At 39.2% G+C, this 15,332-nt stretch overlaps 1 protein-coding gene across 5 annotated transcripts in view; it reads left to right on the top strand.

Annotated features, from left to right (window-relative positions):
* LOC133474140 (carbohydrate sulfotransferase 8-like) overlaps positions 1 to 15,332 on the top strand; it is a 273,790-nt gene that overhangs the window by 242,411 nt on the left and 16,047 nt on the right. For all 5 annotated transcript variants that reach the window (XM_061765499.1, XM_061765500.1, XM_061765502.1 and 2 more), the window contains one exon: positions 9,498 to 9,535. In XM_061765499.1, coding sequence (XP_061621483.1) covers positions 9,498 to 9,535 — 38 coding nt within the window. The remainder of the gene's footprint in view (positions 1 to 9,497; positions 9,536 to 15,332) is intronic.

Consider the following 15,332-nt stretch of genomic DNA (forward strand, 5'->3'; position numbering starts at 1 on the left):
CAATTGAACAACTTGGGATGCCTGAGTAAAAGCAAATGGAGCGCTGCTTCGCTGCAAATTGCACTTCTACCTATCCTTCAACTCAACTTAACAGTTTCTAGAGAACGTGCGCTCCATTTGCTTATCCGCCTGTCCAGGAATTGTAATACGACATTGGTACCTTGACTTAGGGGTTTAATTTGTTCTGTGACTGAGCTCTTAACTCAGTTCACTCGTATCTCAAATTGGGAGTGAAACGCATCACACAGGAAGCTGAGTGACTGTTCTCTGCAGCCATTGGCGGCGACATATCTGAAGCATACCCGTGCCTCCAATTTTGGCTCACAACAAAAAAGCTAAACATCAATCGAGGGACAGCTCATAACTCGTAAAACTCATCAGTTGGTGCACTCTTAAATCAAGGTACCACTGTCCTAGTAATTTGTATTTTATGCGCAAAGTATACCTACTTCATGACCACATATTAATATTTTCTGAGTACGGCATATTTATACAGTGAACCCAAATGTATAGCAAGGAATATGTTCCACACCCTGCAATATATATATATATATATATATATATCATCATCCATTATCTATCCACGGCAGGATGAAGGCCTCTTCTTCACGTTTCCAACTACTACGACATTTTGCAATTTGTTGCCAGTTTCCGGTGTGTTTAATGATTTCATCTATCCATCTACTTTGAGGTCTTCGCCGTGGTCACTTTGTGTCCAGTGGCATCCAATTGATAGTTTCTGTGGGCCACCTTTTGTCAGCTCTTCGGGCAACGTGGCCAGCCCATTTCCATTTAAGGCTTTTTATTTTTTTGAATGATGTCGGTAACTCGCATCTGCTGTCTTATCCAAATGCATCTTTTCTTGTCGCGAATGTCGTTCCATGTTCCTTTGGGTTACACGTAGTCTTTGTATAACTTTGGCATTCGTAGTCCAAGTTTCACTACCGTAAATGAGGACTGGTAAAATAGTTTGATCGAAAACTTTTCTTTTCAAGAAAATGGGAAAATTGTTCTTGAATATAACACTAAGCCTTCCATAAGCCTGCCAGGCAAGCTTCATGCGGCGTTCAACTTCAGTTTCCATCTATTGTTACAAGTTGGCCTAAATAGATGTACTAGTTGTCGACGGCGTCTAGGACATAGTCCTCCCTTGTGATATCTTTTTGTGGACAGTAACGATTGAACATGACTTTCGTTTTGCTTTTGTTTATTTTCAGACCTTTCTAACTCGAATTCCTGAATACGACGCTGCAGTTGTTCAGCATCGTAGGAGAATAAAATGATGTCGTCTGCAAAACGAAGATGGCTCAAATAAGCGCCGTTAATTTTTAGTCGTTCTTTTTCCCAATTGAGCTTTTTAAATATTTCTTCAAGGCAAGCTGTAAATAGCTTCGGAGACAGTGTGTCGCCTTGCCTGACCCCTTTTCCTAGACTTATTCGCACTCTTTCATCATCAATTCGTATTGAACCTGAAGAATAATTGTATATTGATTGTAGAATGTTGATATAGGTTGGCTCTATCCCTTGATTTACTAGCGCCTGCAGTATTGAAGTGGTGGTGACTGAGTCAAATGCTTTTTCATAGTCGATGTGGGCTACACATAGAGGCATTTCGTACTCGTGTCGTTCGATTATTTGTTCAACTGTCTGTATGTGGTCCATATTATTAAAACCGCTACGAAAACCAGCTTGTACTATCGGCTGTGCGTCACTGAGTTTGATTCCAATTTGTTTGTCCAATATCTTTGCAAAAACTTTATAAATCGTTGAGAGCAGCCTTATTGGGCGATAATTTCTTAGGTCCATTTTATCGCCTGATTTATGTAGCAAAATGATTTCTCTGTCTTTCCATGTCGCCGGTACTTCTTGCAAGTCCAAGCAGTGTTGAAATAGTTTTACAAGGATCTTATTAAGTTCGTTCCCTCCTGCTTTAAGCACTTCAACAGAAATTCCATCCAGACCACAGGCTTTTCCAGCCTTAAGTGAACTAATAGCATTTTCAACCTCTTCCTTCAAGATGTATGGAACTGGGTCTGCTTCTAGCTTTCCAGTAATCCTTCGGTGAGGGTCACTGTATAGGTTTGTCTAAAATTCTTTAACTCGTTGTACGATTTCTTGGCGGCTGTGACATATTCCATTTTCAAACCAAACAGTTTTTTCTTGTGGCGTATTAATGCACCTTTTACGTTTTTCATTCCATGTCCCGCTTCAAGCGTTTTCTGACCAAGCCGAACGTTGTAAGTTCTCAATTCTTCTCATATCTTTTTCTGAATCGTCTTGCACAATTCAACATATTCAATTTTGTTGATAATGCTGGCACTTTTCTTCATTTCTCGTCGCTTTTTCATTAAGTCGAGAGTAGCTTTAGATATTCTGGATGTTGTTGTCTTTCTCGTTGATGGCGCTACTTTGTGTGCAGTTTGAACAATCCCGTTTACAATTTCGTCGTTGTGTGTTGACAGATCTGTGTCTTCCAGCGTTAGAAGATCTTTAAAGCGATTAGCCAAACATATTTGAAACTCGTCGCTTTTTTTCTTGAATTAAGTTTCATTTGGTAAGTTTGCTCTTGAGAAATTTCTTTCGTTCAAGTTGGCAGTTGATTTGACCCGAACCAATCTGTGGTCACTTCCAATGTCAAATTTGTTTAGGGTGGTGCAAGTCGTAAATACCCCTTTGTCGTTGGACAGGAAGTAGTCTATGATGCTAGTGTTACCTTTGGGGCTTATCTCTATCTACATTCTGTTCCAGTTCTTGTTAAAGAATGAATTGATAAAAGTATAAGCCTTCTTGTTCAGCAAATTCTATTAAGCGTTCTCCTCTTTCGTCTCTTGACCCCATTCCGTAGGATCCAATTGATTTCTCGTCAGAGTTAAGGCCAATCCTGGCGTTAAAGTCACCCATGACTATTTGAAATTTGTGCTTCAATTGACTATAAAGACGGGATAAATCCTCGTAAAATGCTTCCACCTCATCGTCGGTGAGGCTGATGGTCGACGCATATATTTGTATCAATTGAAGCGAGTAACGCTTTCTAATAGAGATGGTACATGTGGCGATTCTATCGGAAACACTTTTGACTCTGGTAACGTAATTGGTGATACTTTCATTAATAATGAAACCAACGCCACCATTGCGTCCGCTTTCTGATCCTCTGTAATAAAATAGATGGCCATTATCGAGAGTCAGCATAGCTTCATCTTTCCAACGTATTTCACCAAGTCCAATTATATTATGTTGTAGCTCTTCTAATCGAGAATCGTCCTTTAGCGTTCGCACGTTGAGCGTCCCAAAAGTAAGATTTGGTGCGTTTCGTCTTTTTTGCTTCTTTCTTGCTACTTCTAAAGATTCTCCTTTGGTTTGAATTAACATATTTGTAGGAGTAACCATATTCTGGTCTAGCATAGCCAAGTCCGTTATCCGTAAGCAGCCATAATTAACCCGGTGATTCTTAGCACCCTCTGCCGCCAAGCTTGTCTGCCCACTGCCGTAGGCAGAGGCTCTTTGGCCTCCGGGGAATGAGGGCTGTGTTTTTTGTTGTACTGCCATGAAGAAGGAATAGGCCCTAATCTGCCGCGCTGGCCCAATGCGTGTTGGCAGATTGCAGCAGGTGTACCTTGTTTCCCCGTGTCCTCATTCATAGTAACAGTCTAGGCTGCTACGAATGTTGTTTGAACATTTACCGTAACATTGGTAAATCTTATTTGGCTGTCCAAACAGATCCCTCTCCTGTTCTTCTTTAATATTAATAACATCACAGCGGACCCTGCGATGTGACTATTGCGCACACATACATTGCGATGACGATGCTCAAACAATATATCGTGCAGCCCTAGTTTTATCACTCCCCCGTGATTAAAAGCCAATTAAACTTGTTAAAACACACGAGACAACGCACGCTTGTTTCAAGCTGCTGTGATTTCCATTTGAAGTTTACTGTAAAACTGACACACACACACACAAATATAATTAAATACAATAAACACCAAAACGTTCAACCAAACCATATAATTCTATTTAACGAAATAGAATAATCACCAAAATAACTTTTAACAATAACACAACAGAATTATCATAAGGCTCCTGCACGGCTTAACCCGACTGAAATGTCGCACATTGTTTGCGTTTTGGCAACTGTTTTTATGAGTGACGCATCAGTCGGCCACTGGTTTTGCCGCGATTCAAAATTTGAATCGCCGGCACACACCTTCGCAATATCGGAAATCACAGCCAATCAAAATGCACATAAGCTTTTACACACAGTAAAAATACATTTTCGTGTTTTGGTGGGGGAAGATGCCGGTACGATTTGTCAGGCCCAACCCTTGTGTGAGGGTCTGTTGGGAACGTCTGGCAGAGTCCCCTGTCAGAAGGAGCTCCAACTCCCACCTTCGGCAGTACATCAGGGGAGGCAGGGGACATTGAGTCCGAGTGGACCATGTTCCGTACCTCCATTGTTGAGGCTGCTGACCGGAGCTGTGGCCATAAGGTGGGAGGTGCCTGTCGTGGCAGCAATCACCGAACCCATTGGTGGACACCAGCGGTAAGGGACCTCCGGTCGAGCAAGCGATTAAAGAGATGGACCGGTGACTACATTGGACGTAACGTTGCATACTTTGAATAGTGTGGAACCGATTTAGAAAGTTTTGTACATAAAGTGTGTTAATTTTTCTGAAAGAGGTATCGCCTACTGTATATATTTTCCCAGAGTGTGCATCCTTGTAAGGTAAATTCCATGTTTGTAATATCTGTTGGTAATGTTTAAAACTCATAATACCTACCTGTATGCACTAACGTTAGCATTGCCTGCGTTATGTGAGCTTAGGTCACAATGGGATTTGTGCTTGCATTTCAGCCCTGTTGCTGTTCCCCACAAAAAAAAAAAAGTACAAATACAGTATTGCACAGAAAGAAAAATCAAAAAGTCTAAGTACAGGGTGGGTTCTAGTCATGTGGTAATAAGCTATTGTATTTTTGTTTTGCTTGTTTCATAGTTAAGGCCATTCTATTCTATTTTCTTCAAATGGTAGTGTTTTGTCAAAATTGTGAAATGAGTTATAAATTATTACTAGTAATGATTATGAAAAAAATATTTAAAAAATTAAAAACTAGGCTAAAATATGTGTATATATATATATATATATACTTCCGGTTTTATTTTGGTGAGTTACGTTCAGTTTGTATTAGTTCTAGTTTTCCTTCCTTTGCCACGTGTCACTTCAGTTGTTTCTAATTTGGGTTCATTATTAATGATATTTAAGCCCTTGGTTTCCTCTCTTTTAGTTGCCAGAATGTTGCAGCTAGTAAGTCTTTGTATGCAGCATTCCTATCCATGTTTTGACCTTGTGTATGACTGTGCTTGCCTACGTCTTTTTGGATACTGCTGCCTGGTTGGATTGACTACCTTTGTGCCGAACCCTGCCTGTAATACACTGCCTAAGTTTGCCTCTTACCGACTGTGTCTTGGCCTTTGTTTCGTACCCGGTCTGTGTCAGGAACCTTGTCCGTCTGGACTAAATGATCACGTATTGAAATAACTAAAAAGACGAATATGCATTTTCGTCCAAAAGACTAAAATTAAGATTCAAATTAAAATGGCTGTCAAAAAAAACAAAAAAAAAACACTGATTGTGGCCACAATTTATATTTTTCTTCCCATGTCATGTCTGGGGCTGCATACATTTTAATTACCCCGGCTTGACAAAACGCGGCATTGTCAAAAAGGTGTTGTTCAACTGTTAAACACACCGAAAGGTGAGACATGAAACGAAGCGTCAAAAAAAAGCAACAGCCGAGACGAAACGTGTAAAAACACGGTGGACTGAGATGAGTGAGGGGGAAAAAAAGACCTCCAGAGGGAAGCAATTAGACCTTGGGAGATTTCAATTACCACCTCGATGGGCCTTTCAAGATCAATAAGCAGCCTTGTATGTCGACGTAATGGTCGTCTGAGGGGCTCATCGCGTTAGCAGACGCTTTTGTAAATGCTTTTTGTAAATGCATCCCCTCCTCCTCCTCTTCTTCGTGTTTGTGTTTGCGGTGCTAAATATTCATGTGTTTCATAAACGGCAGCACCATGTGATGGAGCCGCACAGCCTATATGAGCGATCATTTCGGGTGAGGAGATCAAATAGTACAGCTGCACCGAAACAAGATTGGAAAATATCACAAGCCTTGGTCCCTCCTCATTCTCCTCCAGGACCTTCCACTTTCTGCTTTTGGAGCGATACAGACAACAGGCTTGTTAGTCTGAAACAACATTGCATGGGGACAACACCTTTTATTGTAACACCCAATAGTAGGTTACTTTAAAACAAAATAGTGTTAGGCTACAGATGGCAGTACTTGTTTAGTGTCTATGTTTTTTTTAAATTATTATTCAAGTGTTTCTTCAAACAATAATGTATTAAACGGACAACCTAAATGAAGCATCCAAAAAAGAACGCTGGCCGATGGGGCTGGTCCATCCGGCACCAGGTGTCTCGGATCTGTGTGGGATATGATGAAATTTGGAGACTATCAAGGGATAGTCTGGAGCTTTTTTTTTTGCAAATCACATCAGCTCTGGGTTTACATATGCATAAATGAAGTACACAAAGAAAAGAACACTAGAGGATTGGGCTATGTTGCTACATCCAGCACAGGGTATCTCAAATCTGGGCAGGGTACAATGAAATCTAGACAATTAAGCCTTTTTTGGCCGGGTACAATAAAATCTCAAGAATATCAAGGCAAAATGTGCTACCCAGTGTCAGAAAGCTGTTATGTTCTGGGGCTCCTTTGTTGCATCTGGCACATGGTATCTCAAATCTGTGTATGGTACAACAAATTTCAACAATATCAAAAGAGTTTGGCAAGTTTTCATTGACAATTCACATCATCTTTGTGTTAACAGGCACAAAAATAAAGCACACAAAGAAACTAACACAGTCTTGAATCTGTGCCGGTTACAATGAAATCTCAAGACTATCAAAGCGTTCAGAAGATTTTTGGCAAGTCACATCAGCTCCGTGTTTACAGCATATCAAGAAAAGAACACTGTAACTACTGTGAAACATGGAGGAGGCTGCTTTCTTTGCTGCACAGGGTGTCTTGAATTTGTGCAGGTTATAGTTCAATCTTAAGACTATCGAGTAGAGCTCGACCAGTATTGTATTTTGGGACAGATGCCGATACTGATTTTAGGGGCTAAAAAAACAATATCCGTTATAATATCCGATATATTGGTCGAAACCCGATATATCTGACGATATATGAAATCAAAGCATTGATGTACAAAGGAACATGGATTCTGATAATACCCAAAATATGCTTCAAGACATAGAAGTGGAACATTAATAATCCACAAAAACATTTTAGCAATATCAGTTATTAATTTTTACTAGCTATTGAAAAGTACCATCTGCAGCCACTGGATATTTCCATGTCTCTCAAGTAAATGTTGTAAATGCTGAAGCAAACATCAAAAAGTGGACTACAAACAAAATTGCATCACGTTACTAGACTTAACACAAGGGAGTAAACTACAATTTAATTGACAAAACATGCAATACATAAAATTACCACCAAATACATTAGTTGCAACCATCCGTCCATTCTCTGTACCGCTTACCCTCATTCGGGTCGTGGGTATGCTGGAGCCTATCCCAGTTGACTCTGGGCGAGAGGGTTACAACCTGAACTGGTTGCCAGCCAATCGTAGGGCACATGTAAACAAACCGCCAATCAACACCTAAGGGCACTTTAGAGTCTTCAATTAACCTACCATGCATGTTTTTGAAATGTGGGGGGAAACCAGAGGACCCAGAGAAATAGGGAGAACATGCGAACTCTACACAGGAAGGTCGAAGCCAGGATTTGAACCCACAACCTCAGAACTGTGAGGATATGCTAACCAATTGTCCACCTTGCCTCCTGTTTGGAATCGTTTCAAAATTATTTTACTGAAGGCATTAACTTGAGAATTTATTTGGCAGTATAATAATGGTGGACATGGGAGTTATGTAAGATCGCCATCTTAATGCTATCAGTCAATTGACAGGCTATCTAAAATTAGCATTAGATCACAAGTGGGATTGACCTTCAAAAACGAATATTCACACACAAACACCGTAGTAACCCGTACGGACAGGTAATATTGGCAATGCTCTGGCATATATTCTTTTTACGCTGTCAAAAACGAGTTTATTAAAGTTCTATTGCGACTTTATTCTTCTACTTTTTTTTTTTTTTTTTACTTTACAGAAACATGTATGCATTCATCACACCACACTGGCCCTATGGCAGGTCGGATTTTAGTGGAACGCCAGAAAGATTTTCATGTTTTAATTTGTACAGACAGGATTTAATAGTTAAGGTGGTGTCATTTTTAGTAGTATATAGTATATTTAATTGGTGTTGTTTTTAATCTTTAAATTGCTGCTGTTTTTGGTGCCAATCTGGGACCCTTACTCAGAAAGGTTAGAGTAATGTAGCCTATTAATACCACCTGCAGGCCCTGGGAGCCTCTGAATGTCAACTAGTCCACATGTTGTATGCACTGCGTAACATGTGCAAAGACATCATTATGCCAGATAATCTTGATATGAGAATCGCTTAAATATTCAGTGAACAATTCCATGGAAATGTTCATTTTGGAACTTATTCTCGATTTTGTAGTTGTATATATACAACTTACATGACGTTAAAATGCTGTAATGCGCTATCTAAAACTTTCATGGTAAAAAGAAAAAAAGCGGAATGCTCTTGACGTGACCTTACAGCGTGTTTCCACGAGTTCGTTGGCATGGGGCACAAAGTCTAGTGTTATGTTGTTTTACATAGTTTACCAAGGCAATCTGGAATTTTTTTTAGCAGGTCATGTTAATTCCTAAAAACGGAAGTAATACAAAGTAAAAACAAATAATTATAATAAAAAACAACCACATACAGGGAGATATTTTTGGGCAAGTCACAGAAGTTTACAGTGGCAAAAATAAAGCATAATTAGTATTAGAAAAAGAAGACACCCCCATCTGGTGGGGGGGCACTGTCACCCGTGCCACTAATCCAACATGGCCACTGGTGCACACGTCACTTAGGGAAGGTTTCAGTTGCCATCCCATTTCCCCTCGCCGACTCTCTCACCCTCAATTTGTCCCTTTTCCGTCACTTCCACCCTCCAAATTGGAAGTGACAAGCCACTTAAGCAAAGGTGTCTACGCCTACCAACCCCATCCTGGATCCCCACCTTTCCTTCGACGACCACCTATCAGCAACCATGTAGGCCCGCTTAGAACTGTCAGTCTGATTAAATGACAGCTGGTTTTAGGATATGTTGCGGGTTATATCGGGGAAAATGTCCAGAGTAATAAATATTGTCAGTTCCGCTTCCTTACATCTGCCAATAAAGCTCCCACCCGTCACTATGGTGACCATAAAAACTCGTGCCGGATGCTTTCATAGCCCTCAATGGACTATTTTACGTACTCTTTACTTAATTTATTCTACTTTCTCCCCAGATATGAAGCTCGGTGAGACTGTGCAGCAGGCCAGGGAGGTATGTGTTTACTCCATGCACACACACACACCTGTTATCTACTACAAAGAGAGCCATTGTCGGCCGTGTTCCTCTCAGCGTGTCCGATGGCATCAGTGTAAGAGGAGTTGACCTCGCACAGCATCCGGAACCGCATCGTAGTCGGATCAGAGTACTCCCCGAGTTGGAGCACGACTCCTGTTGTTTTTAATTGTGTCAAAGCTAAGAGACTTATGTGATTGTATCAAAGGTTGTTTTTTTTCCTTACAATTAACGCTGAAATTGTAATTATGTCTTTTTTCGATTCTTTGATGAATTGTATGTTTTAATTTCCATCCCTTCATTCAAAAATAGGACATTATTTCAAACTGGCAATGAAGAAAATTGATTACAATTCAGTTACTGGTTTGGTCCGTAACATGTTAAAAAATGGGCACAAATGCGGATGTTTGCAAATGTCTTTACTTTGATTAAACACAAAGATAACCTCTCTAAAGGGTTCATCAATTATTAAAATAGTTGTCAATTAATTTGTTGATCTATTAGTTGTAGATGAATTTATTAATTGTTGCGCCTCTAGTTCTGATACAGTTTACCCACAATCCATGTAAAATGTTTATTGTTTGGTGGCTTTCATTCTATCCGGTGTACTAAATGGACATTTAGTACAGCTATTTAAAAAAAAAAAAAAAAGAAAGAAACTACGCATCTTGCATGTTTTGTCAAATTTATGCATGGTGATTATGTTTATAGTAGGCTGGCGCACACACACACACTGTCACAAAGCATCAGCATCACCATCTCGCCACTCAAACCTCACATAAATTGTGTAGTTGCATGAAAGAATCAAAACATTTGCAGGCTTCCCTCGTCCGCTTTGGGGCAAGTTTAAGCAACTTTTTGCACGAGAGTAAGAACTCCTAAAAATAGTTTCATTTTTGTGGTCTACAATACTGCAAGGTTTGCAATCGAACTGATACCAACTATTTTCAGGGCCAGTATCATTGATACTGATACTTATACAGGGCAATACCTTTGATACCGTTACCAATAGAAGTAAAGAGTACATTCATTATACCAAAGTGGTGTGTGATGCTGAAGGATTCAGTATCATTCGTTGGATGAATCATGTCATCGGTTAATAGTTGGTGTATAATCCAACAGGCAGTTTTTTCACCGTCATTTAAATGTTTAATTTTGGAGAAAAAATGCAAATCACGGATGTTCTCCAAAACAATTTTTATTTAAAATAACACCCTTCTGGCTTTAAGAAACACTAAAAAAAGCAAGAAAGAAAGTTGTCCTGCAGGAGCATACAGTATGTTACTTCTGTAATATGTGGACTGTAAAAACAGTGAGAATCTTCCAAATGTTTTTGTCTTAATGTGGCTGAATGCATTTGACAAAATTACAGACTTATTATTATTATTATACAAATTATTACAGACTTTCATTGCATTATTCATGAGCCAGTGTAATGAAGTCATTTCAGTTTTAAATTCAGGACAAGTGGCACGACGCAGCTGTGGCTGAGGTGCTAGAGTAGGTCATCCAGTGACCGAAGGGTCGCCGGTTTGAATCCCGGCCCTTCCGATTGTCTGTTGTCAACGCGTCCTTTGGCGGGACACTGAACCCTAAATTGCCTGGCAGTACCTTGCATGGCAGCAGCCACCCATTGGTGTATGAAAATGTGTAAATGTGAGTTTCTGTAAAGCGTTTTGGGCACTTTATGGTGTAGCTAAAGTGCTATTTAAGTGTACTTCATTGACCTTTTAAAGTCTTCCCAAAATAAAACACAAACCATCTATATTTAAACTAAAATAAGTAAGGAATGAAAAAAAATAAAATATGAAAATGTTCTTATTATGTCAGTTAGTGTGAGAACAACTTCCAGTTCGCGGGCCAAGTATCGAGGATTGAGGAGCTAGAAACTGTTGGTCTGTTTACTTTTGGCCAAGGTTATTTGAGGGTTCGAACTGTTCTGTAAAACAAAAACAAATGTGTTTTTAAGTCATTGAAAGTGCTTGTGTTGACAAAAGATCCTTTAAAAGCTTGAATATAGCCAACGTAATGTGTATTTGTTTCAATTATTTATGACAGATAGTAAATTGTATTTAAAAAAAAAAAAAAAAAAAGAAGAAATTTAATTGCACTTCCTCCATACCTAGCTCTACTGCTCAGCCACCTTCTGATGCTCACCCCCACAAACACAACACAAGAGACTGCCTTTGTGGATGGTGTTACATTTTAATAGCAGAAATGGAACTTTATATTCCACTGTTGGCTTGTTTAATTTTGGCAAAGGTTATTTGAGGGTTTGAACACTTCTGGGAAACAAAACAAGCTGGTGGAAGCGCTTGAGTTAACCAAAGTTCCTTTAATATTTTGAATGTATCAAACTTTTATTGTGATGTTGATTGACAACAGGATCTTTATCCCAACTCATGGACACGCCGCCGCATCGCGCAGAGCCTTTTGCCCGTTTAGTCAGCTGCAAAGATGTTCCCAGATCCAGGACAACATCATTGTCACATTGGACTCGAAAAATGAGTTCATTGACTTGATAACGCCATCAGAGTGTTTCATTGAACTCGAATGTGACCACATACAGTTGCCTTGGGCATCGTGGCCATCAGGCAGTAGAATATTCTAATTGAAACTTGCAATTAAAGGTTAATAGCACACCTATATGATAGCGCCTAATAACAGGCTTCAACATGAGACCTGTTGTTGCTGTGCAACAGCACCATTTAGTGGCACATTTAAGAACTAGTATTGCACTGTGTTGCTGTTACCAGCTCACAAAAAACATCATATTGGATGTTTTTAATTTGTTGTTGTTTGTTTAATGTGTTCATTGAATTCATTAAAATATTAATGACTACCCTTGTATTCACAAAAAGCTTATGTATTAGATGTTCAAATAAAGCATGACTATGATGGGCCTTGAACTGGTCACAACACAAGAGACAGATGTAATTTATGACCACCATTTGCCTCACTCAATAGTGCTAGTCTCCTTTGAGTAGAGTTGATCAGGTTATTGATTGTGGCCTGTGGAATATTGGTCCACGTCCTCCTCAGCGACAATGCTGAACCTATAGGCTGTTGATTGGCAGGACGTTTGAGTGATGTAAACCATTGGTTTGCAAATCAGGAATTATTATTGAAATATTGTATTTATGCTATTTGTATTTGGGGGTTCTTATATACCATAGATTTTTATTAGCTATTGTAGATTTGTTTTTTTGTTTTTTCTACACAATATTTTGATTTTGTTTTTAATATAATTAGAATTGTGTTCATATATTTTTTAATTGATTTGTTGTGTCAGGAAGTATTTAGTTTTTGTCTCAATTCATTTGTATTTTTATATTGTATACCTGTATATTTTAGATACCATATTTTTTATTGATTTGTTTTTACATAGTTATTTATTCATTTTATTTTTAATCATCATATGTTACTATTCTTTTTTTTTTTTTTTTCTTAAAATCATGATTTGTTAGAATATTTGGGATTATTGTAGGCTATACTTTACTGTAATGAGGACGTGTGATGATAGTGGAAGAGGTGCTGAGAGCCGGCAGCCTGTTAACTTTCTCTTGTATTCGTATTTCCCCCCCTTTACCATTTAGTACTTTGTTGTGTCATGTTAAACGGCTTGTACTATTATAGTGTTTGTGCTGTGATATTTATTGGCCGAGGATATTGTCAGCATCAGAAATTTTCCCCCATTTTTGTCATAAGGGGCTTTTCCACCAACCAGCCCAGGAACTTTGAGTTCCTGGTAGCAAAAGGTTCTTGTGGCCCATGTGGTTGGCATTTCCATCGCACCTACTAGTTCCGGGTAGCTTAAGCAAATGAGGCTGATTTTGCTCATTACTTACACCCCCAAAAAATGTAATAATAATAAAAATGCTGTTTTCAAGATAATTTCTTCTTTTATATTTCAAACTAAGTTTATAATATCCTTGATAACCTTTAAAAGCTATCCCTTTATTTATCCAGGTAAGGAAATTGAGAACTGATTCTCATTTGCAATGTGAACCTGGCTGCAGTCTTTGAGGTAGGGCGTTTATCTCTGTGTGTGTGTGTGTGTGTGTGTGTGTGTGTGTGTGTACATATATATACATATATATATATATATATATATACAATTGGTACGGAAAGTATTCAGACCCCCTTGCAGCCATTTGCTAAAATCATTTAAGTTCATTTTTTTCCTCATTAATGTACACATAGAACCCCATATTGACAGAAAAAAACGGAATTGTTGACATTTTTGCAGATTTCTTAAAAAAGAAAAAGTGAAATATCACACAGCTATAAGTAAGTATTCAGACCCTTTGCTCTGTATTTAGTCGAAGCACCCTTTTGAGCTAATACACCCATGAGTCTTTTTGGGAATGATGAAGTTTTTCCACACCTGGATTTGGGGATCGTCTGCCATTCCTCCTTGCAGATCCTCTCCAGTTCTGTCAGGTTGGTTGGAGAACATTGGTGGACAGCAATTTTCAGGTCTCTCCAGAGATGCTCAATTGGGTTTAAGTCAGGGCTCTGGCTGTGGCATTCAAGGACAGTCACGGAGTTGTTCTGAAGCCACTCCTTCGTTATTTTAGCTGTGTGCTTAGGGTGATTGTCTTGTTGGAAGGTGATCCTTCGGCCCAGTCTGAGGTCCTGAGCACTCTGGAGAAGGTTTTCATCCAGGATATCCCTGTACGGAATATTAAAAGAAAAAAAAAAATGGGTAAAGTGAATTTAAGGGGGGATATTAAAATATTAAAAATGGGGTTATAATTATATTTATAATTAAAAATTTTTTTTTTAAATAAATATTTGGGGGGGGGGGGTAGGGGGGTTTTTTTTTTGGGTTTTTTGGGGTGTTTTTTTTTTTTTTGGTTTTTTGGGGTTGGTTTTTTTTTTTTTTGGTTTTGGGTTTTGGTTGTTGGGGTTGGGGGTTTGGGGGTGGGGGGGGGGGGGGGGGGTGGGGGGGGGGGGGGGTGGGGGGGGGGGGGGGGGGGGGGGGGGGGGGGGGGGGGGTGGGGGGGGGGGGGGGGGGGGGGGGGGGGGGGGGGGTGGGTGGGGGGGGGGGGGGGGGGGTGGGGGGGGGGGGGGGGGGGTGTTTATGGTTTGGGGTGATGTTTAATTGTAAGGATTAGGTTTAATATTATATATGTAAATAATAAAGGATAGGTTAGTTATGTTATGAAGGGGAGAATATATGTAATGTTTGGTAAATTTTGGAGTTAGGAGAAGATTAATTTTTTAGTGGGAATAATAGTAGGTTGAAGATTGAATATGAAGAGGTTATTTAAAATAAATATGTTAAAGTATATGGGTGTGATTAGAATTGAGGGGGATGGAATGAAAGTTAAGTAAATAGAATATAGTAAGATTAAATAGTAGGTATATGTGTAGGTAGTTCTGGAGAAAATAGAAAGAAATAAGAGAATATTGAAAGTATTGTATGAGTGTAGATATATAAAATAGTATAAAAAGATATAATTATATAAAAATAGAATTTATAATAGAAAAAAAATATTAAATTTATGATTATGAAATCGTAGAATATGGCTTAAGTGCAGCAGAATTTTTTTTGTAACCTTAGCCAGATCTGTGCTTTGCCACAATTCTGTCTCTGAGCTCTTCAGGCAGTTCCTTTGACCTCATGATTCTCATTTGCTCTGACATGCACTGTGAGCTGTAAGGTCTTCTTTCGACAGGTGTGTGGCTTTCCTAATCAAGTCCAATCAGTATAATCAAACACAGCTGGACTCCAATGAAGGTGTAGAACCATTTTAAGGATGATCAGAAG

Source organism: Phyllopteryx taeniolatus, chromosome 2 (assembly GCF_024500385.1).
Source record: "Phyllopteryx taeniolatus isolate TA_2022b chromosome 2, UOR_Ptae_1.2, whole genome shotgun sequence".
Classification (NCBI taxonomy): domain Eukaryota; kingdom Metazoa; phylum Chordata; class Actinopteri; order Syngnathiformes; family Syngnathidae; genus Phyllopteryx; species Phyllopteryx taeniolatus.